Below are 22,532 nucleotides of genomic sequence, written 5' to 3'. Positions count from 1 at the left end.
TGAAGTCTTGGAATAGATGCTGTGCAGCCTCGGCATGACTCAGTTATCACAACTAAAAATGGATCCAAACACAGGGTTAGTGTATGACAGCCTGATTGAGCTCACCAGGGTCTGGGATGGGTCAGATGTTGAAATGTTTGCATTTGCCAGGAAGTTCAGATCCAGGCTCTGGGCTGAACCCATCAGAGAGCGACCTTTGGCCTGGGATGTAATGACTGAAGCCCAATTATCTGCAGACACAAGGGGAATGTGCCTTTATTTATTTCAGTCTCTTTGCCAGGAGAAATTGCCCAAGGGAGAGAGGGGAAATAAAGGCTGGAGCTGTGTGTGTTATTAAAGATGCAGCCTGGAGTTAATTTATTCCCTGTGACAGAGAGGCTGGGGTTGAAGGAAGGACAGTGACAGTGCTCCTGGAGAGTTTTCCATGGAAAAACCAACCTGGACAACTGGAAGGAACCCCAAGACACAGCATTGCTGGCCAGCTTTAAATCAGAGCCAGCAGTTTCAGTCAACCAGAGCTGTTTCTCCCCAAACCTGCTTACCCAGTTCCTGTGGCCCCAAAGCCCAGCTCTTTGGAGAAGAGGGCCAAAATAAACATGTTTTTCCTGGAGAGCAGAGAGACCTAGAACATTTACCTAGCTGAAAGCTGAGGAGCTGGACACCCTGATGTGACCATCCCCCATGGTGCTGCTGGAAGAAACACCTGCTGTCACCCAAAATAATGACAAAACTACCCGCTCGTGCTAGGACATGCTAGCAGGCCAGATGCCAAATTCACAGCTCTGGTGCCTAAATAAACCAAAGGGAAATTGAAGTAATTTGCCAAGAAAGTTTCCATCATAGGAACTGGCGGGGGGGCGGGGGAGACATCAAGGGGGAAGAAGGGAAGGGCAGTGATGCTGTTTTGAGGATCACACACCAGGAGACAGGCCATTTTGTTTAGCCTTTGCCACGGGGCTTTTGACTCCAGATCCAAACTCACATTTAGCAAATCCCCTTCCAATACTTGGCAGCCTCAGGCCAATCGAAAAGCATCATCTCCGTGACTCAGACTAGAACCCTGAAGAAGGGTCAGGCCCGGGGGGGGCATCCTGCGTGTTTCCCACGGGGACCGCAGGCAGCAGCCCTGCTCCGGCAGCCGCGGCAGAGAACTTTCATCTGCGCGGGATGCTTGGGAATGAAGCGCCAGTCACCTCCTCCCCAGTCATGGCTTAAACCGCCGACACGTTCCTCCCTGCAGCCCCGAGCGGGCCCAGGGCCGAGCCCCGGCAGCGCCTCTGCGGAAGAGTCGGATTCCGCTGAAAAATCTCCTTGCGTTAACCACCGCCTGACACCGCAGCCCCGCTCCGCACCCCAAGGAAAGCGGGTCATCAATTAACGGAAAGCACCGCGAGCTGCCTGCCCGCGCACTGCCCGGTGAGCAGCCCCCAGGCCCGGCCCGGCCCGGCCCGGCCCGGCAGGGGACGCGGCCGCCCGTGGCTGCGGAACCGGAGCCAGCCCCGGGGCTCAGGCGGGAACCGGAGCCACCCCCGGGGCTCATCGCGGGCCCGTCCCTCCCGCCCCGCCTCCAGCGCGGCCTTGTCCTCAGGCCCCCGCGATGACGCCTTATCCCGCGGAAGGAGCTTCAAGCCCCGCTGGGCGCCGCCATCGCCAGCCTCCTCCCCCGCTGGGCGCCGCCATCTTGTGCCCTCCCCGTACAGCCCGGGCGCCGCCATCTTGTGCCCTCCCCGTGCGGCGTGTCGGCCATGGCGCGGCTGCTGGGCCGCCTGCTCCTCTGCTTGGCGGCCGCCGGGGCCGCCGCCGACCTGCTGCTGGAGGAGGCGAGGCGCTCCGTGGACCTCAGCACTCACCTGGCCAAGGTGTCGGCCGAGCTCAGCCTCGCCAACGCGGCGGGCGGCACGGCCGCCTCCGCCTTCCTGCTGGCGCTGGAGCCCGGCCTGGAGCCCCGCCTGGCCTACCTGGGCGTGCAGGTGAGGGCGGGTCGCGGCGGGCAGGGGGGCACGGCGCCCCGCTGCTGGGGGGCTGCGGCACGGCCGGGAGCGCTGCCCGGGGCCCTCCGCCCGCAGGGACACGTCGGCACAGCGCCCCGAGCCCGCCGGGCCAGCCCCGCCCGGGCGCGGCCGCCTGGGAACCTCCGGGGGGCTCCTCGGGGTGGGCACCTCCCGGGGGGCTCCCTCCGCAGCCGGCGCGGCGGTCCCGGAGAGGGATCCCCTCGCCCAGCGACCGGCTTTGCCCTGCCCCTCCGGTGCTGCTGCTGCCTTGTAGCTAGCGAAGCTGAGGGTTGCTGTCGTTACACGGGACAAAGGGGAGAAGTGGCTGAGGTGATACGGGGTAGGAAGCGATGGGGGAGTCGAGAGAGGTGCTCATTAATTGTTACTGCCGTAATGAGAGCAGCGGTGCTTGCATCCCCAGCTCGTGCGGGGGCAGCGCAGGGAAGTCCAGCTTCTTACCCCAGGGGACGTAAGTGACAGAAGGTTCTTTCCCATCCCTGGAGGATTTGCACTTCTCTCCTTTTTGCTTGCTGGCCAAGGCAGATTCCCATGGCCTGCTCACTCACCAGCCACCGAGAAAATATAAAACAGAAAAGGAGTTATCAGAGATTCTTGTTGGCATGTTTTATGTCTGTGCCAGCTTGGGAATCAGGATCAGGGGAACTTGTAAAGGTTATCAGTAATCTCCAGTATCTCTTCTTGCACACTGACCACACTGAAAATTGTACTAATGAAAAATAGGAGTAGTTCTCTGTTAGCTTGTACTTCTGGGGGGGAGGAGGAGATCCACTTAGGATAATGGATAGGAACTGTATGGAGTTTGCCCTGAACACAAGAAGTCTTTTAAATAGCAGCATGACAATTTTCTGTTGTTTTGGAACAGGTGAAGGGGGAGGAAGAGGAGGAAAACACCTTGGAAGTGAGAGAGACTAAAGTTAAGGGCAAAAGGTGAGTGTCACCCTCTGAGACTGTACATCTGGGTTATACTGTCATCCCCGGGGTGGGGTGGAAATACTCCCCCAGTCTCACATACCTGGACATCCTTAGGGTCTTTCAGTCTTGCAAATAGCCACTCTCTACTCAGCTGCATCCTGGTGTGCTGCAGAGCACAGTTCACACAAGCAGCCAAACCCAGTTCCTGCAGCCCAGTAGAAGTCATTTTCCTCCTCCCTTAGATGCTCTTTCCTTGGGAGATAGCACCTGTACTTTTAGATCTGTGCACTGAACCTAACACAAGCAACACATACCTGCTTCTCCCAGCTACCCAAATGAAGGGAGAGCTTTATAAAGGAAAGAACCTCCCTCTTAAATGCGACTCAGCTGTTTTCAAGGGGGCTCAGCTGTGCTCAGTGCCTTAAGTAATGTCCCATTCCTCTGTTAGGGGTTATCAAGTAAGAGAAGCATGGTAGCTGCAGTCTGGCTCTTCCCCATCGCTCCCCTTGGGCCCTGAAATGACTGGCAGTGGTTGCAGAGACTGTAAGTGCTCTTTGGCAGTGTCCCCAGAGCATGACTGTGGGTTGCAGCACAGTGCAGTGGATACTGCAGCCCAGAATGGGCTGTTACCCTCTGCAGGGAGAGAAGATGCTGTCTTTTCCCCAGGCTCTGTACTCCAAATGCTGGGCTGCAAGACTGGGCAGTCTGCTTTCTGAGCCAAGAGAGCTGGGGAGTAAGGGGAGCTTCTCAAGTGGGTCAGAAGCATTGTGATATTAGATTTCAAAGGGCAGTAGCTATGGAGGTAAATAGCCAAGGTGGATCAGGGTTTCTGACATAGCTGGAGCCTCCTGTCATCCCGCTCTTGGGCCACCAAGGTGTGACTTGAAGTCCGTTCTCTTCTGTCATCACCTTGGTCCATCTGCTGCATCCTTTGAGGTTTGCTGAAATCTCATTTCTTCTTGTAGTACCTCAGCCCAAAGCCATGCTCATTTTCTGGTGCTTCCTTAGTTTCAGATCCTGTAGGCAAAAAGCTGAGACTGAACGGACTTTGTGGGAACAGGTGCTCAAGATGTTTGTGATTTGTCTTCTGGACATTTGCACATACAGATCCCCTCTTGATTCAAATCGTTCTTGTCATCTGGAAAAGAATGAAAAAACACTGCTGCAGCATGTTCCATAACTGCAGAACTAGGGAGGGGGAGCATGTCACTACTCCCTTTCCTATATGGGACCCGTGTGTCTGTGCCTGGGCACAGTCCACCCTGTCCAGTTTCCCCAGTCCAGAGTAAGCACACCCTCTGGGACAAGACATCTCCGTGCTTTGGAGGAGCAAATAAAAGAATTGGCAACAATCACACATGATACAGGGCCTCCCATCCATAAGAGATGCTGTAGGGGTTGGATCTGATTGCTCTCTCAGGGGGGATCTCACCTGGCTTACCCGTTCTTCTCCCTTCCAGTGGAAAATTCTTCTCTGTGAAGCTGCCATCTCCTCTGGCACCAGGAGCCAAGGTCCGTGTATCTGTTGAAATGGTTTTCACGCACGTGCTGCAGCCCTACCCCACCCATATCACCCAAAGTGAAAAGCAGTTTGTGGTCTTTGAAGGAAATCACTATTTCTACTCACCATACTTCACCAAGACCCAAACGACCCGGGTCAAACTGGCCTCTAGGAATGTGGAGAGTTACACCAAGTTGGGCAACCCTTCCCGCACTGAGGACATGATAGAATATGGCCCCTTCAAGGACATTCCTCCATACAGCCAGGTAAACATCCGTGCAAGGAGGTTGTGGCTCTGCAGAGAGCATCTTGCAAACGTGGCACTCACATCTTGGAGGCTGGAGAGTGGGAAGCAAAGACTTCCATGTGGGAATCTCGGGTCAAGCCTGAGTTAGCCTGCATGCAGGCTAAGAACATGTGCTCCAACAAGTTGCCCTTAGTACAGATCTAACAGTTTTATCTTTTCTTCTTGTTAGGACACTCTGAAGGTGCACTATGAAAACAACAGCCCATTCCTGACTATCACCAGCATGACCCGAGTAATCGAGGTGTCTCACTGGGGGAACATCGCGGTTGAGGAGACGGTTGATTTAAAGCACACAGGAGCAGTGCTGAAAGGGCCTTTCTCCAGATATGACTACCAGAGACAGCCAGACAGTGGAATCTCTTCTGTCAAGTCTTTTAAGGTTGACATTTTGTGTATTTCGTTTTTTTCTGTAACTTTTCCCTTCTTTTTTTTCCCTCTGGGGATATAAAAAAGTTTTCTTTTTCTTTGGTAAACATACCCAAATAAGAAGGGAATGTTCAAGCTCTGATCTATTCTCAGAGAAGGCACATGCTAGATAGGAATGGCCTTTGGATGTAGGTTTAGGAGCCTGTATGCTCTATTGCATCTGTTGGCCAAGCAAACTACACACACCAAGGCATGTATTGTTTCCTCATGCTCCCACCCCTCCAATCTCAGGGACCCTATAAAACACTAAATCCCTGTGCTGACAGCTCTGCTTTCCATTTTCCACTGGGCCATTCATTCTATCCCCATCCTCTTTTCAGAGTTGCCTTCTCTGTCATATCTTCAACATGTTGAGCTGTACTAATTGGAAACTCACCCATTCACACACAAAGCTCTTGAGAAGAGTTAAAGCTGTGGCTCTGCTAGCCAGATGTGAAAAGTATTATGTGTTTTCATCTCTACCAAAACCTTTCTCACTGCTTGAAGCCTCCAGGATTGATTGTTGTAATTCTCTAGGGTGTTGCAGCCACACAGAAATCTCATTTTGCTGAGCATCAGGCCAGTAAGCTTGGTAAGCTAGGTCAGCAGGCTTGAGTGAAAAGGGAATTGCTGTCCTGGTGAGCATGATGAGATCCCTTGCTGTCTGGGATATTTGGAACTGGGCTGGAGAAAGCACATCCATTTACAGGCCAAGTGATCTTAGTGCTGCCAGTCACTTTTGTGGCTGATGGCTTGTAATAGCACCATTTTACCTCTCAGTGCAGCTGAGTAGCTATTTGGCCATCTCTCAGGTGGGAGCACAGTTCCTCCATCCTTAAGAGCCATAATTGGTGTTGCCAGTTTCACTGGGAATAACTCCTAGCCACTGGCTGTTGCTTCTCTCCGTACAGACCATTCTCCCAGCTGCTGCTCAGGATGTCTATTACAGAGATGAAATTGGAAACATCTCTACCAGCCACCTCCTTGTCCTGGATGACTCTGTGGAGATGGAGATCCGTCCCCGCTTCCCGCTTTTTGGGGGATGGAAAACCCATTACATCATTGGCTACAACCTGCCAAGCTACGAGTACCTCTACAATCTCGGTGGGTGGCACAGGGGAAGGGAACATGAAACCTTCTCCTCTGTGTTTAAAGGTGGTTGCTGTACAGTAGAGAATTAAAAGCTACTGTTCCCTGCACCTTAGCAACAAGAGTTGCTAGCTATTATTTCTAAAATATGCAAATCCTTCTTTTCTGTGCTTCCTTCAGGCTTTTGTAGACATCTGGTTGAAGTATACTTGAGTGAGCTAGTGCCCCCTGCTGCACAGTGTATCCCTCTGAATTCTCTTCTTCCTTCTGTTAGGAGCATCAAGATTGTCTTTTGTTCTCTGAGGAATTGTAACCACCCTCTGGTCTGCACTCTCTTAGGTGATCAGTATGCCTTGAAAATGAGGTTTGTCGACCACGTGTTTGATGAGCAAGTTACGGACTCTCTGACTGTGAAGATTGTCCTGCCAGAAGGTGCCAAGTAAGTGTCATTACTCTTGGCTTGTTACTGCAGATGATGCTGTGTTGGTGGCAATTCTCCAGCTTGCTGTAATGGCCTTAGGACAGCAAAACAAAACCATGACTCGGCATGTGGAGGAGACCTTGGAACACAGCTTTATTTCCTTCTAGAGTGTTGCTTAAACTCTGTAACTGGCCTTGTGCTAGAAGCCACAGTTGGCCAGCCAAGTCCTAGGTTACATCATCTCCAACACTGTAGAGTCATATGGGACTGTCTGGCTTTATTCACAGGAATATCCACGTGGACAGTCCCTATGAAATCAGTCGTGCTTCAGATGAGCTTCACTACACTTATCTGGACACTTTTGGACGACCAGTTATCGTGGCACACAAGAGCAACCTGGTGGAGCAGCACATCCAAGACATCGTGGTGAGTGTGTCCTCTGCACTGTTTGCTGGGGCAGTTGCACATCCTCTGCCATCAGCAGCACCAACACCCGTATCAGATCCCAGGGATATGTACTTGCTGGACTGCATGGCCAGTTCTGCTGCTGCCTGAGGAGTTCTCTCCCATAGCATCATGGACCACTCCTCAGTGTTTTGAACTTCTCTTCTAGGTTCATTACACGTTCAACAAAATCTTGATGCTGCAGGAGCCTCTGTTGGTGGTTGGAGCTTTCTACATCTTGTTCTTCACCGTGATTGTCTACGTGAGACTGGATTTCTCCATCACTAAGGTGCTGTATGATGCAGAGCCCTGTGGGAGCGTTAGTGGCTTACTCAGCTGAGAGTTGGAGATTTCTCATACCAGTAATTCTTGCTGAATATTCCTAGTGATTGGATATCTTACTAGATGCCTAAATGGAGCTCTGTTTTTATGCTGCCTGAGCATTGATACTCCTACAGGGTTTGAACTTGTGTGCTAAAGTTAGCCTGAGTTTTGCCTTCTGGTTAAAAAGGAATCCCTCCCTGAGAAGCATGGATGTCAGCAATTCTGCAAGATTTTAACTTAATTTTAAGCTATTTGCTGGGCTAGGCTGAGTGCTGGATGGTGCTTGCCCTAATCAGTACTTGTACCATTTCCTTAATTACTGTCAGTTGACTTAATTGCAAAGGGAGCAGTTTCTGTAGCACTCCTGAGGCAGACTGCAAGCATGGCTTGATGCAGATCAAAGATAGGACTGCTCTGACCTTCCCTTCTGTCCTCTCACAGGATCCAGCTGCTGAAGCCAGGATGAAGGTTGCCTGCATCACAGAGCAAGTGCTTACTCTGGTGAACAAGAGGCTTGGGCTGTACCGTCACTTTGATGAAGCAGTGAATAAATACAAGCAGTCAAGGGACATCTCCACCCTCAACAGCGGCAAAAAGGCTTTGGAGACAGAGCACAAGGCCCTGACAAATGAAATAGCCTCTCTGCAGTCCAAACTGAAGGCAGAAGGCTCTGACTTATGTGATAAAGTAAGAAATTCTAATTATTTTTTTTTTTTAAGCTCCCCTATTCTTGGCTCTGTTAAGGTGAGTTTTAATTTGGGCTTTAGTTTCTGCAGCCTGTATGATTATTCTTTTTTCCTCTGAAAATGGCTTACTCTTTTTGGTTATTCTCTTTGCAGTAGTCTTAGTTATGCAGGCCTATAAGTGCTGCTGTTAAAGCTTGTGCAGTTTCTTAAACAGCCCTTGAACCAGTTGCATGAGTACAGATTAGTGCTTTTGTAACACAATCCTGATGCTTCTCATTGAGCTCGTGGCAGTGACACTTAAGGAAAAACGAAAACTATCAACACTGACTTTGCTGACACTGACACCAACCAAACAAAAATCTCCCTCATCTCTTACTTTCTTGTACATGTAAGTTTGGTGCTGACAATTTGGTAACGTGATGCTCCTCAGGGGGTATTTCACTGTACCATGTTGAAGGCCATGGCACAGTGAGCACACACCCACTATCCTTTCTTCCCTCCGCTATATTTCAGCACCTACCTCGAATAGCCGCTTGCCTCCAAGTGAGGAACACTTTAGTCTCTAAGGTCCATTCAACCAACAGCCACCTTGCTTAATCTTAGTAACTCAAAGAGCAGCTCTGTCATTACAGACCTGCTTCTCACACACCACTAACATTAACTGTAAGGACACAGCTCCCAGCTGTCACAGTTGTGGTTTAGCTTGAAGCCTTTTAATATCTATCATGAAAAACTCTTTAACAGTCATTGCATCTGTCTCCTACCAGTACGGCTCCTGGGTCTTTCAAGCCCCTTCATCTGCACTGCTTAATTATCCAGCTGTGAGGTGTTCATGAAGAGAGGTGACAGCTCAGGAGGCAATATTCAGGGCCTGGAGATGGTTACACTTAGCACTGACTTCCTCTCACGCTCCAGTTTTACTGTCTCTTCTATTCCAGCTTCATGGTATTTTTGCCTCCTCTAATACTCCCTTTGTTTCTCACTCCCATAAGGTAAGTGAGATCCAGAAGCTCGATGGCCAAGTCAAGGAGCTTGTTCTGAAGTCCTCAGTGGAGGCTGAGCGGCTGGTAGCTGGCAAGCTCAAGAAGGACACCTACATTGAGAATGAGAAGATGCATTCCAACAAGCGCCAGGACCTGGTCACCAAAATCGACAACATCCTCGACGCGCTCTGACTCAGCAACTGGGTGAAGGGGAAAGGTGTGAAGGGCAAGAAGAAATCTGGGAGTGGGTACTCTTAGAGCCAAAACTCCTTCCCAGCAAAATTAGGGGAAAAGTTGATGTGAAATGTCTGAAAGTATGTTTTGTTTTTAGATTTTTCTGTAGAGCCTGTCTGCTCAGCAACGGGTGCTGTGCAAGGGACCACAACGTCAGGCTGGTTGGCTGGGTAACAGGGTTTCTCTATCAGAGGTGAGGCTGGGACAAGTTACAGAACAGTCTCCCCCTGTCGGTTTTCCCTGTGCCCTGACTTAACCGCACACAAACAGCCAGGCTGAGCACAGACACGCTCGTGACAAACCTGAATGTTGCATCTCCAGAAAGAATAAAGACACTTTTGTTCTACTTTGAAATAAAACTGCCCGTGTCTCGCCTCTGTGTGTTGTAGGGTGGAGGGAGGCAGAGGGGCTGAGTGGCCCTGTCCTGTCCACAGCCGTAGGGAGCAGAGTTCAGCCTCCACTGCTCACACCTCCCATCAGCTGTGGCTTTGAAGGCAGAGCTCTGCCACCCTGCAAGGGCCCAGGCAGGGGAGAAAGCCAAGCCCTCAGTCCATAGGGACGTGCACACACCTACATCCTTATGGGGAGAAAAAACACAACCACAGCCCCTCCTGCCAGCCTTCTCCATGCCACCTGCTTTCCTCCTGCATGTGACAACTCCCTGTGGCCCTAGTACTGCCCAAGGAGGCACTTCCTCACACCTGGATAAAAGTTGTCCTTATCCTCTCCTGGGATGCTTTTCTCTTTTTAGAGGATGCAGATGGTAGGAAAGTCCTTTGCCCCAAGTCACACAGCTTCCCACATAAGGATCTCTCTGGGACCATCAGCTGATTATCTTAACTTCCCATTCTACCTGGCAGAGGAAAGGCAGTGTCACACCTCTTTCCCCATGTCCCACCTCTGCCTGACGACTCTTGAGGGCACAGTGGAGCTCCCCATGTCAGTCAAATCAAAGCCAAATGGGGTTGATGGTGTATCTGTGTATTTCCCTTCCTATCCCATGGGGTTCTGCTTGATCAGGATACACCTCAGTCCTCATGGCTGCTGGACAGCTTCAGATCCTGCTTGTTAATGGAAGCCACAGCTCCAGAGACAGCAGCTATAAATAGGCTGGATGAACACAGCAAAAAAAACCCTAAAAAGCCTCTGGTCCCTGAGGAGAGCTGCCCCAATTTTAGAGGCTGAGAATAAAACAGCCACTGCAAGAAGAGATGTTTGCTCCTCTCCCTGCACCTCCCTTCTGCCCTCCCCAGGTGGCCAGAGTCTCCCACACCGGGGGCCCCAAGCCCTTCTGCTCCCAAAGCTGGTCTTTGGGGACAGTTCCTGTGCAGGGAAAGGGCCGTTCAGGGCAAGTGGCCCGGGGATATCCCTGCTCTGGAGTTCAGTGTGAGTCCTTGGAGTAGGCAGGAGTCCCCTGCGAGGCAGGCTCTGGCTCCTACACACTTTTCAACTGGGTATGAAATGGGATGGAGACGTTCCCCAAGGTTTCATTTCCCAAAGGAGTCCCCAGCCTTTGTACCTGCTCCCCTCTGCCAGCAACTTCCAGGGCTGCTGGGGAGCAAAGAGGCACTCTGCACCCCAAAGCACACAGCCTCCCTTCTGAGCCCCAGAAAAGGAGAAGCTGAGTCTCCACAACTTGTGACAATAGCCCACAGCAGCACAAACAAACAGCAGGGAACCCTTCCACAAACAGCAGCAGAGTGGCCTAGAAACCACAGCAGTTTCTGGGTTCCTGCAAATTTACTCCTGAGAATAAGCTAGAAAAAGGAGGAAAAAATCCACAGCACCTACCAGGAAGTGGGGGAGAGCCAGAGCAACAGCACCTGATGGCAGCACATGGACCCATTAGGGCTGCAGCTGTTTTTCTCTGCCAAATTTAAGGGGGCAGCCTCCAATCTGTGGGATGGGGGAAAAATGGGGGGGCCACCAGGCTAGAAAGGCAGCCAGCTTTCCATGTGCCCTCCTCCCCCTCAGCTCTGAGGGCTTGAGGGGATCTGACTTCAAAATGATTCTTGTGGCTGATTCTATAAAGCATAAATGTACCCAAGGAAGTTTTGAAATTACCTCCTCGCTCAGAGCCCAGTGAGAAGCAGAGAAGCAGCCACTTGCTAGATTTGTGTCCCAAGGTGCCCGCTGGGGGTGGACATCATAGGAAGGAGCTGCTGCAGGGCAGCCTGACAGAGTCCCCATCGGCAGGGCCCTCGGGGAGCTGAGTTTCTCCTCCATGTGTCTCAGGCTGTGCTTGTTTTGCTGCTGCGTCCTTCAGCCAGTGTCACCATGCTGGCCTCTGCCACCAGGGCCAGTCCAGCAGGTCCTTGGCCAGGGCTGGTCTTGCTGGCACCATTTCTGGCTGGCTTTAGGATGTCTCTGAACTCGTGCTGCTGCTTTCCAAGGATATCCCACATTTCTTCCAGGCTTGGCAGCTCGTCACATGTGAGGAACCACAGCTAGCAAGTTCCCAAAGCATCACAGTTAGCACCGGGCAGGGATGGAGGCATTGCCACCAGGGAGTCCAGGCATGAGGGCTCCTCTTCTCCTCAACTGTGCTCAGGCCATCTAACCTGAGACCTGTGGACAGAGTAAATCCCAAGCTGATGGAGCAGACAAACTCCATCATCCTGCTGCCTCTGAAAACAGTCAGACCTTCAACAAAGTGCTGAGAGCTGCAAAAGAACTGGACCTTTTCTCTTCAGCTCTGCATAGAAGCTTTTCTGGGCTACGAAGTCCAGTTGTAGTCGTGTACAGAAAAATATTGTGTAGAATTGGGAGGCATCTGCCAGGGGAATTGCAGAGCAGCAGAAGGAAAAGAAAGAGTCAGGATCAGATAAAGGAGCACTGAAGACCCTTCAGCCCACCTCCAGCAGATTAAAATCTCACAGGTAATTAAAGCTGAGCCCTGGTGGGACTCAGTGATTAGTTCTGCTCCTTTGCAGAGTTTGGAACCAAAAGGTTGGATGGGCTAAAATTTGCCTCCACAGCAAAGGGAACAAAATGGAGAGAGAAGGAAAAAAACCAAACCAGTCTGCATAGAAGAAGGAAGAGGAAACCACACAAATGCAAGATTTGCCGGCAAAAGCGAGCAGCCATGATTTCAGGTCCCCAGCTCAGCCACCTGCCTGGCATGGAGTGACACCCAGCTCCCCTGCCTCCCTGCTGCTCCCCCCAGCTCCCCATCTCACCTGGGTGCTACCACAGCCCAGGCTTTTCTTGGGTGTCCTGGGCAGCCAGAGAACAGCTTCTCCCTCTTTAACTTCTCACTGACAGTCCTCCGAGGGAAACTACAGAACCAAAGACATGCTCAGGAGGTCCAACCCACCTTCCAGTGGATGCTCAGACTCCAGAGCTGCAGAGAAAATCGGGTTTTATAGCCAGGTGCAGCATAACTCCCACCCACAGCCCTAGCCAGCCCCTCATCCACCCTCAGTGGGTGGGGATAGCCCAGCACTATTTCTAAACCTTTGACCCTGTCTCCACTTCCCATGCTGACACCTCCCCTGTGCTCCACGGGGACCAACCACCTTTTTATTATTTGTTTTGTTTCATCCAACAAAGTGAAATCACCAGGCTAAACTCAGAGCAAATCCTGCAGGTCTGCAGTGAGCTCTGGTGGTGCCACGTCCCCATATGGCCCAAGCAAGGACCTCCAAAAGCACACCCAGTCCATCAGTGCCTCTTCCAGCTGATCTGACCCCACCACCTCACAGGGAGGCACGGAGAGCTGGAGCACATGCTGAGCACCATGAGATCAGCCACGCTTTAATGCTCCCCTCTGAGGGACAGCTTCAAGGAGCACATACCCACCTGCACACCCGTGCGTGCCCCCCACCAGCACAGGGGATTTCCTAAGCTCCCAGGTTAAACAGCATCCACGGCCTGTCACCCTTTGTCTGTCCACAGACCATCCCAGCAGCAGGGCACAGCTCCTGGGGCAGCCCAGCCCCGTGGCAGACCTGGCAGCCGCCCACCTGCGTGTCTTCACAGACGGACAGAGAGGCTTTCCCACGTGCTCTTTCACCACTTCCCTCCTGCCTGCGTGGGTTCCACTCGGCCCAGGCTGCTCAGCACCACCTGGGGGCTGCAGACCAGCGACCAGGGGGGCTGCTTCATGGCCACCCCGATCTGCTGGCTGGCTGAGAGGTGCCGGGGATATCTCCACGTTCCCTCTTGCAGCTCCTGCTCCTTCCCCAGCACAGGGCGGGGCTGTGAACCCAGAGGAGGACCACGTCCCACAGAGCGTCCGCACCTGGAGAGCGAGGCAGAACTCCCGCAGCACCGGGAGGGCCGGGTCCGCATGGCGCTGGTGGGGCCCGTGGTACCACCAGGGCTCCTCGCCGCCTCCGCCACCACTAGAGGCCGACGGCGCCCAGGGAGGCCACCCCGCCATGTTGGCCGCCCCGGCCCCCCGCCAGCACCCAGGCCCGCCCCGGCTGAGGGAGGCACCTTGCTTCATGCATTATTTTTAATCTTTTTTTTTTTTTTTGGTTGTTTGCTTTTTTTTTGGGTTAAATGCATTATTTTTTTTCCTTTCCTCCCGTCTCGCTCCTCCTCATCCAATTTGTCTTCGAGGTTGACACGAGAGAAAACCCCAAATGACAGCGCCTGCCCGGCACAGTTTTACCACAGTATCCTGAAAAAGGCATCTGGTGAGCTGATAGTGCAGGGGGGCTCCGGGCGGGAGCCCCTGCCGGAAGCAGAGGACTGGCGGCGGTTGAAGGGCCGATGCTTCAGTGCGGGCAGCAAACAGGAAACGTCCCCTGGGCCCGGGGAGCTCCTCCGGGGCCACCCCAGGGCCTCGAGGCACAGCCCAAGTGGCCCACCCCGCTGGGGCCATGATGGACCCACCAGGACCCCCGTCCTCCCTGCCCAGCCCCGCTGCCACGGCGAGGCAGGCCCCGCGTTGCGCCTCGGGGCTGCCTCCCGCTCCCGAGGGCGGCGGCTGCGCGCGGCGCGGCTGGAGAAGCTGGGCCGGGAGCACGTGGGCCTCACCCGCGCTGGCGGGCGAGACCTGGCTTTGACAGCTTCGGCTCAGGGGATGTCGGGATTGTCCCCTCTAGGGGCCGTGGCTCAGTGCCACGGGGAGCTGGGAGCGCAAGAGCACGAGGGCTGCACGTGGTAAAGCCGTGAGGCGCAGAGCATCATCTGGCCAGCAGGGATGCGGCGGCGTCAACCCTACAGGCCACGGGCTGGAGAAAGCCAACCTGAGCGAAGAGCAACCTGAGAGCATCCCAAGCCTCTGAGTTCGGCGTGGCGTCGGACGCTCTAAAGAGAGGACCCTCCTTACAGCTGCAGGCGCAGAGGGTGAGGCAGCAGAGAAGCAGTGAGCTTGTGGCTAAAGCAGGAGCCACACGGCACAGTGTGCTGAGTCTCTCCTTACAGAGAGGGAGACTTAGTCTGGGTGCGTGGGCCTTGCCAGCTCCTTCCATGTCAGTGTGCCTCTGATCAGCCAGCCCACCACATCCATCTGCCAGGGGACACAGCTTGGTTCCCTCTCCCCATCCTTCCCAGTGCTTGGCTGTATGAGGCTACTGGGTGGCTGCGCAAGGCTCTGCCCCAGAGCTTGTCATTAAGACAAGTCCGTGCTCTCATCCAGGTACACAAGTAAAAAGGCTCCTGGGCACTTCTCACCCTCTAATTCTTGAGCTGGTCCAAACCGGAGTGGTCCAGGGCTTGCACCAAAGACCAGAGATGTTGACTTGCCAACTGTCCTTCCAAGCTGACATGTTCATGCTCACCGCCCACAGAGCAGCACTGCAGTGGCAACAGTTCAGAGCAGGACAGGGAAGGTGATGCTCAGCAACTCTTTGGTAAACCTGTTGTGCAAAGAGGAAAGGGGCTGGTGAAGGAAATGGCAATGTGGAGCTCAGGGTCAGACCTCAAGGGTGCAGCTCCTAAAAGCCAGACTGGTGTCCTCAGCCAGAGCCAGCTGCTCAGAGTGGGTGTCACAGGCAGCTTGCCACCAAAATCCCTGGGTGTGTTTTCCTCCAAGGGTCGTTTTCCAGCAGACACCTGGTTCGTTAGGCTCCCCCAGAGGCTGTGAAGCAGAAGAACAGCCCTTCTCACCCCGCTCTGGAAGGGGCTAATCCCTGTGTTCTCTACCTCTGTTCCTTGCATTTTGGTAAGGGCTGGGACAAACCCCTGACCAGCCCCGGGGAACACAACTCTGCTCCCCACTCTTTGCTGCTGCAGAGTCCCAGACAGCTAAGAGCACACTTTCCTGCCACTTGGGGGACTGCTGTTTATGCCAACACACTTGGATTTTAACCTTAGGTATCAGCAGAGAGGCACAAGCTGGACGCATTCAGAGGGGACTGAGGAGGCTGTGCTGAAAGAGCAAATCCATGTGGCCTTAGCTGCAGCTGCCAGGGACAAGGTGTGAGCTCAGGAGGATCAAGTACCAGCACTGGGGGAGGTGGCTTACATATATGCTAAAGCTAAATAAGGGGTAATAAAGCCAAAGCACCAGAGTGGGCATCCTAACAGGGGCTCACTGTCCTGGAAAAATTGGTTTCTGATAGCAGGGGCTGCTGTTTGGGATATATAAGTCTGAAAAAGAGCTGGCAGGACAGAGCTGCAGGAGCTGAAGAACTCAGCATCAGCTAGATAAATGCATGAGTGAGCCTCAGCCCTGAGCGAGGCTGCAGATCTCCAGCAGGCAGGTGGATGTAAAAACCTCTTGGCTTTATCCCGGCCAACAGTCCGAGAGCATCCTGGCACAGGGAACACCGCCTCTGGAGGTGGGGAGCGCAACGCACAAGCAGCAGCCAGCTCATCCTACAGGAGCAAGACATACATCCCCCGGACAGCAAGCTGGGCTTGCACCCTGCCTGCCCTCTGCGGGTTCCTGTGCCTGCAGTGCCCCTGCCTTCGCTGGCACTGGCCACACGGTGTCCCAAGTCAGCTGTACCCGCAAAACTTGGTGTAGCCTGAGCCTTGGGACGTCCCCAGGAGCAGAGCAGGCAGGAGCTTTTGCTACCTTTGGGACAGCAGGCACCTGTGCCACAGGAGTCCTCTGCATGGCAGCTTTATGAACAGGCAGCAAACCTGCTGGAAAGCTTGTCCAACAAATATGGTGAGAGGACAAGTGCAGCTGAGACAGGCACTGCACACGCTTGCCTCTCAGCTCTCAGCTCCTTCAGCACTTACCATTTGCTGCTTACAGAAGAGGATTTTGTCACCCATCGCTGCTGGGACTGTCTGCTCCCACACTGGCCAACTCCAGCTTCTCAAACAGGAGCCAGCATCACCTCGGTGGTATCTCGGTTGGTGCATCAACATGTGCTTGTAGCTGGCTCATCCACCCAGACCTGCAAGGAGGGGAGAAGGAAACCAAACTGGAAAGCAGCTGAGATGGAAAAAATGCCTCTACCTACTTCTCACCCACCCCAGGGGAGGGAAAAGTCTTTAGTTCACCTTATAGCAGAAAAGAAGGGGCTGCATGTGCTCTGGGGATGCTGTACATAAAAAGAGCCTCTGTACCCCCACAGCTACACCCCAGGATTTCAGTGGCTCCCGAGGGGCAGCCACAGGCCCCGGGACAGATCCTGCTCCCCGGGGTGTCACCCGTCCCGGCTCCCGGGGCCGCAGCGAGGCTGGCAGCCACCAGGTGTCCCTGCAGGCCCGCGCTTCGCCCCGCCGCGGGGACACCGGGAAAACCGGAGGCACCTCGTGGAGGTGGAACCTTGCTCCCGCCGCTCTGCCCACCCTGGTTTGGGGGTTTTGAGGAGTTTTGCTGGCTCAGCTGAGCCAGCACTGAGCCAAACCCTCCTCTCCGCATGCGGAGCAGGTTGCAGGAGGGATGTGAGGCAGAAACAGGAGGAACGTGGGGTGAAGGTGTGAACAGGACAGACACAGCCCCACTGGAGCCCAGCTCCCATGGCTACTTAATGAAGCCCTGGTTTGGGTCTGCCTTTTCTCTGACCTAACCTGATGAGACTTTCGTTTGGGATGATGCCATAGGCAGGTTTTGAGGGGCTGGATACTCCCTTGGGAGAAACTTACAAAGAGCCCAGAGCACAACAGGGGACAGGGAGGGAAGGTGAAGCCCTGGAAGCTGTGTAAGGACATGGATTGCCACAGGTGAGTAGGAAGGAGTGTGTGACCTGTCAGACATGAACATTGCCTGGCAGGGTAGCTGAGAAAGGAGAGCTGGAGAGCAAACCACAACTAGGGTCACCAAAGGTGATGGAGCAAAGATCTCCAAGAGGTTCTTGTACCTGGACAGCTGGAAGCTGTTGAGTTCTGGAGAAGCCATGGTGATATCAGGGGATCAAGAAGCATGAGAGCCACTGAACGACCAGGCGTCTCTGGCAGTGCAGGCAAGGCCAGAGCAGCTGACAGCAATGACGTGGGAAGCTTTGTTCCTGTGAGCAGCCATGGTGAAGCACTTTCTTGCAGCCAAGGACTCCCCTGTCACAGCCAAAGCTTTGCTGGTGGGAAACATCAGAAAAGCAGGCCAGGGCAAGAGATGTGCAGCAACGTGTCAGGCAGCAAGTGCTGCTGATATTAGTGTTCAGGCTAGTATGGAGGGGCAAGCCCCCCACCTGCAGAAGTGCAAGGATTTGAGGACAGGGATTGACCAGGATCATGCACACTTTTCAGGCAAACCCTTCATCCATTCCTCTCTCCTCTAAGGCTGTAGGGGGGGATGCAGATCTGCAGATACAGCAAAGCCGGGAAAAGCAGCATCTACCCCCATCGCCCCCCCAGCACACTCCAGTATCTGTTTGAGTGCTGTCTGCCTTAGTTTCCTCCCCTCTGACAATCTGACATTAATCTCCCCCGTGCTGCTGTCCTGGTCACGTTCATTTTTATCACAGTTCCGTTAGTGCCAGGCTGAGCTTTCCGGGCCCTGGCGGGGCCCTGCATGCTGTCCTCATGCCGGTGCTGCCAAGCCCCCACAGTCCCATTGCCACCAGTCTCCCCAGTGGGGTTGCCCCCACCCTCGCTGATCGGAGCTGCTCACCACATCAGGATACAGAGCAGTGCACCAATTCCGGCCGGGCTTATTTCAGCGCTCTGGTCAACCGCAAGCGTGGCGGGTTTCACAAACACGGCACACCAGCCCCACGCAGCCTAACGGATGCTCCGGCTGCTCCATGAGATCACACTGGCAGCGAGATCCCTGCAGCCTCCTCAGAGCAAGCCTAGCCCAGGTCTGGTGTCTCTGCTCCCAGGCCAGCCATCCTGGAGCCAGGTGGGTAGGAAGCCTTTAGGTGTGCTGAGCCTCTGCAGTCCTCGGTCTGCTTTGCAGCACTTTGGATAGTATGTGACAGGCCATGGGCTAGGCAGAGGCTCCATGGTGGACATCTGCCTTCTCCCAGCAGCTCAGGTGCATCCATGGCACAGCACAGACCTGCCTTTGCTGGGCACAGCTGTGTGAGCCAGGCTGCAGAGCAGGAGGGTGCCTAGCCAGTGTGTGATCCATGCTGGAGGAGCTGGGCCAAGGCAGATGATGGCACACACTCAAGTTCCCCACCACTTAATGACTTATCAGAGCTAATAAGTTATCACAGGCTAACAAAAGCTGGTGCTGCCGGGCAAAGCTGTGGTTTGAGCAAGGAGCCTGGGCAATCACTGCAGCTCACTGATGGAGCAGCTCCTAACTGCAGTGAATGTCTCTGGCACTGGTTTGCCATCCTCTGCAGCACTGCTAGGGTACAACTCTCTACTCAGTTAAATTTGGCTTTTGGTGGCTGAGTCTTCAGCAGAATTCTGGTAAGCAAGAGCATGACTGAACCAGCACAAAAGGGCCTGTGCACCCCAGAAAGTCCCATATACATGGCATAACCTCACTCCCCAGGGGACCAGCCCCCCATGGGCAATACCTTGTCTGCTATCTGCTGCTGGGGCCACATCCAGCCTGCCTAGCCCCCCTTAAGACCTGGCCCCCCTACCCTTGCCCACAAAGGCCATGTTTTTGGGCAGGAGGTGCCACACTGTGGCTGGCTGCCAATACCCTTGCAACCACACGTTCTGCAGCTGCCCTGGAGCACATGGCCACCCCTGGAGCGCTGGGGAGCAGCAACCTGGCAAGGCAGGCTCTTTTTAACTCCCAAGGTTTAGCTCCTAATCACTGCTGATTACAGACAGTAATAAAAAATAAAACCAAAACCAAACAAAAACCCAAAAACAGTCTCTATGAATGCATTACCTGCTTATCTGCACACTCCCCCTTTTTCCCAGGCTCTGCTGTTGCCAGTGTACGTCCTGTCCCATCCCACCATCCCAGAGGCCACCAGAGCTCCCTGGTAGCAGCAATGGCCTTGGGTGACAGACAGCTGCCCTAGGAAAGAGCTGGCTGCTACAGAGGATGCTCCTTGCCACAGTGAGCTCCCCTTGCCCCAAGGTCCTGTCAGACACCCTCTAGCTCAACTGTGCATTTAGTTCTTCCTAAGCCAAATATAATTTATAAAACCAGTAACTGAAGAAGGAAGTATCTGGCCAGCAACACAGGTATCTTCATGCTCCATTAACCACCATGTCCTGGGGGAAAGGGCTCAATCCCTTTCTGCAGCCAGGGATGGGCAGCACAGACCCTGTGGGACTTGCAGGGGTTACTGGGGCTGTTGGCAGCAAAGAGGCAGCGAGATCACCCACTGCTATCACCTCTCCTCTCTCCCCTTGCCACAGAGAGCCCTCCCTGCACTCCATGAGCCCATCTGTAGGACCAGCAGTGCTGGGGAGGTCCCAGAACACATGGGTAAGGGTGTCCTGGCAGAGACAGAGCTACAAAGCAGCAGAACCTGCCCCAAACACATCCCACCTGTGTCAGGAGGCAGAGGCTGCTGAGAGATGCTCCTGTCACCTGTCATCAGTGCAGCTTCTTCTCATCAAGGTCCTATTGTTCCCCTGTGAACACATTTGGAAGTTTTGCCAGACTAATCCTGCCTGGTATCCACCCACTCCGGGCCTTGGAATACAATGCCAGCCCTTAACTTTCTAATCCCAGCAGGCCAAGGAACATCCCCACTTTGCTTTGAAGGCAGCCCTGCCTGCTCCCATCTGTGGGGCTATGTTGGGAGCCTCCATCCTCATCCCCTGACAGCTCCAGGAGGCATCTCTCACCACCAGCCTGGTGCAAGGGCGCAGGTGGGATGGCACAGCCCACTGGAGGGGTACTGGAGGCCCATTGTCTCCCCCTTTCCCCTGCCACGGCAAAACCCAGCAGGAGGGAAAAGGCTCCTACAAGCCATTGGTGGGCTCTGCCTGTTACCTCTGTCAGAGCCCCAAGGGCCTGTGGCTTGGGGAGGCTTGCAAGGGGCTCTAGGGCTGCTCAGATCTCAGCAGGGGATAATCTGGCCAGCTCAGAGACCCATCCATCCCTCTCCTGAGGGACGAACAGGGGATGTGGTGGGTCCTGGCTGGAGCGGAAAAGGATCACAGTGCCCTGCCAGCCATGGGATCATCCCTGAGGGGAACACTGCTACTCTAGTCCCTGCAAGGGACGGACTGCTGTGGAGCAGCAGGGTGTAACACAAACAGGAAAGCTTGGAAGGGACCCAACCCTTCCCAGCTGGGACAGAAGAGAGACATGCTGGGTCATGCTCAGAACCTGAGTAGGACACCCAAGAACTGAACAGAACCCACTCCATGGTGCCCATCCCACCAGGCTCCTCTTGGTGTCACTCCATCCCTTTGTACCCCCTTTACTGGAGCCTTGGATGGCTCCAAGAACTCCTCAACCTAAAGACAAGGGTCTGTTGCCAGCCCCTGAGTGGGAGCCTGCTGGGCTCGGGGTCCCGGGGGGTAACCAGGGGGATGCAGATGAGGCTGCAGGGACCCAGCACCTCGGCTCCGGGGCCGGTTGAACAGCGTGGGAGCAGCTCGGTGCCTGTGCAGTGTCCTCACCAGACCTCAGCTGCCGTGCAGAGCAGGGAGTTCAGCAGATGGGAAGCCAGGGAAAAGCAGAGGCCAGAGCAGGGAAAACATGCCGACAAACAAATTAAAAGAACAGAAGAGACATCCAAACTCCTCGGCTCGGAGCCTGATTCAATAAACCTGGGGCTCCCTGGCCGTGCTCGGGATGAGGCTCCGGTCCCCGAGCCCTGCCCGGGGCCGCAGGAGGGCACCATCCTCCCGCTTTTGCCCGCGGCCCGAGCGCACCCGAGGCTGAGCCCCAGCCCGGCTGGGACGTCAGGCAGGGCACAGGCACGTTAAAGCTGCTTAAATCTGCGTCCTGCCTTCTACTGCACAGACCGTCCTCCCCGCGCCTCAAGCATCCGTAACTCCCGTTCACCCGCACAGGGAGATGTAGGAAAGTTGAGTGCAGGTGTCATTTCACCCGTGAGAACGGGCAGGAGAGAGCCAGACCCGAGGGAAATGTTACCCCAGCATCCCAATGAGAGGAGGCAATACCACAGCACAGCCCACTCCCCCAAACTCCCAAGGACTCCTGGTCCTCTTGAGGAGCAAGAGAAACCTTATAGATCTGGGCTACATCTCTCCCAGTAGGTGCAATGTTGGTGCTTTGGGGTTAGAAGTAGTGTGGTTTGGTGTACAGGGGGCTGGGTCACCCAGGGTCATCACCTTCTGGTGATGGGTGCCTATCACAACCCTGGGCTGAAACCCAAAGTGGGGGAGGTGGGAGTAAAACATTGCTAAATGCCCACCTGAATTCAGCCATGCCAGTTCCCACAGGACTCCAGCCCCACCAGGGACTGCCTGCAATCCTAAGTGTAAACATGCCCTGAACAAAACACAGAAAGCCAAGGAAACAGTTTAATGGTGAGCTCAAACACAGTCACACCTGACTTGTAGAAAAAGTAGCTGGAAACCCACAGTGGTTTCCGATTTGAGATTTCAGCAAAGTCTTGGGAAGACCTGATAGATGATCTGAGGTCTGCTGTATATTTTTCAAGAGGATGGAGGAGAGCTTTTCCAAGCCTCTGCTCAAGACCACTGACTTCCACCACAGTGACAGATAACAGCTGACCAAGACACATCCCAGCACACACCAAATCACTGCCTAGGAGGAGCAAAGACACAGAAGGAGAGGCAACCACCCAACCATCCCCTGCCTCCCACACAGGGTCTCCAGCACATTTCCCAGCCCATGCTCATAGCAGTCACCTTCCCTGGTGTGCTGGAGCCCAGGCATGTCTTCTGTCACCATGCTGCTTGCCTCTATTTGAAGCACCTTGCTGCTTTCTGCCAGCGACGTGCCTCTGTCAGCAGCGTTCTCCCCGCTGTCAGCGCCCTGCAGGTGTGAAGACAGG

General features: G+C 54.2%; 1 protein-coding gene and 1 long non-coding RNA gene across 2 annotated transcripts; one reads left to right on the top strand and one right to left on the bottom strand.

The window, feature by feature from the left end:
• The first annotated feature begins 1,705 nt into the window (after positions 1 to 1,705).
• Positions 1,706 to 9,677, top strand: RPN1 (ribophorin I). Its single transcript, XM_051627999.1, has 10 exons — positions 1,706 to 1,970; positions 2,875 to 2,939; positions 4,385 to 4,691; positions 4,902 to 5,111; positions 6,049 to 6,241; positions 6,566 to 6,665; positions 6,935 to 7,073; positions 7,261 to 7,380; positions 7,857 to 8,102; positions 9,094 to 9,677. The coding sequence occupies exons 1-10, from the start codon at positions 1,746 to 1,748 to the stop codon at positions 9,274 to 9,276; spliced, it is 1,788 nt and encodes a 595-aa protein (XP_051483959.1). The 5' UTR covers positions 1,706 to 1,745; the 3' UTR covers positions 9,277 to 9,677.
• Positions 9,678 to 13,811: 4,134 nt separating this feature from the next.
• LOC127388483 (uncharacterized) lies at positions 13,812 to 18,833 on the bottom strand. Its single transcript, XR_007890385.1, has 3 exons — positions 17,532 to 18,833; positions 16,462 to 16,622; positions 13,812 to 15,128 (listed from the first exon to the last, which is right to left on the bottom strand). It is a non-coding gene; the product is annotated as an uncharacterized LOC127388483 (long non-coding RNA).
• Between the last annotated feature and the right edge of the window lie 3,699 nt (positions 18,834 to 22,532).

Source organism: Apus apus, chromosome 9 (assembly GCF_020740795.1).
Source record: "Apus apus isolate bApuApu2 chromosome 9, bApuApu2.pri.cur, whole genome shotgun sequence".
Classification (NCBI taxonomy): domain Eukaryota; kingdom Metazoa; phylum Chordata; class Aves; order Apodiformes; family Apodidae; genus Apus; species Apus apus.
This window is presented reverse-complemented; position numbering and strand designations above follow the sequence as displayed.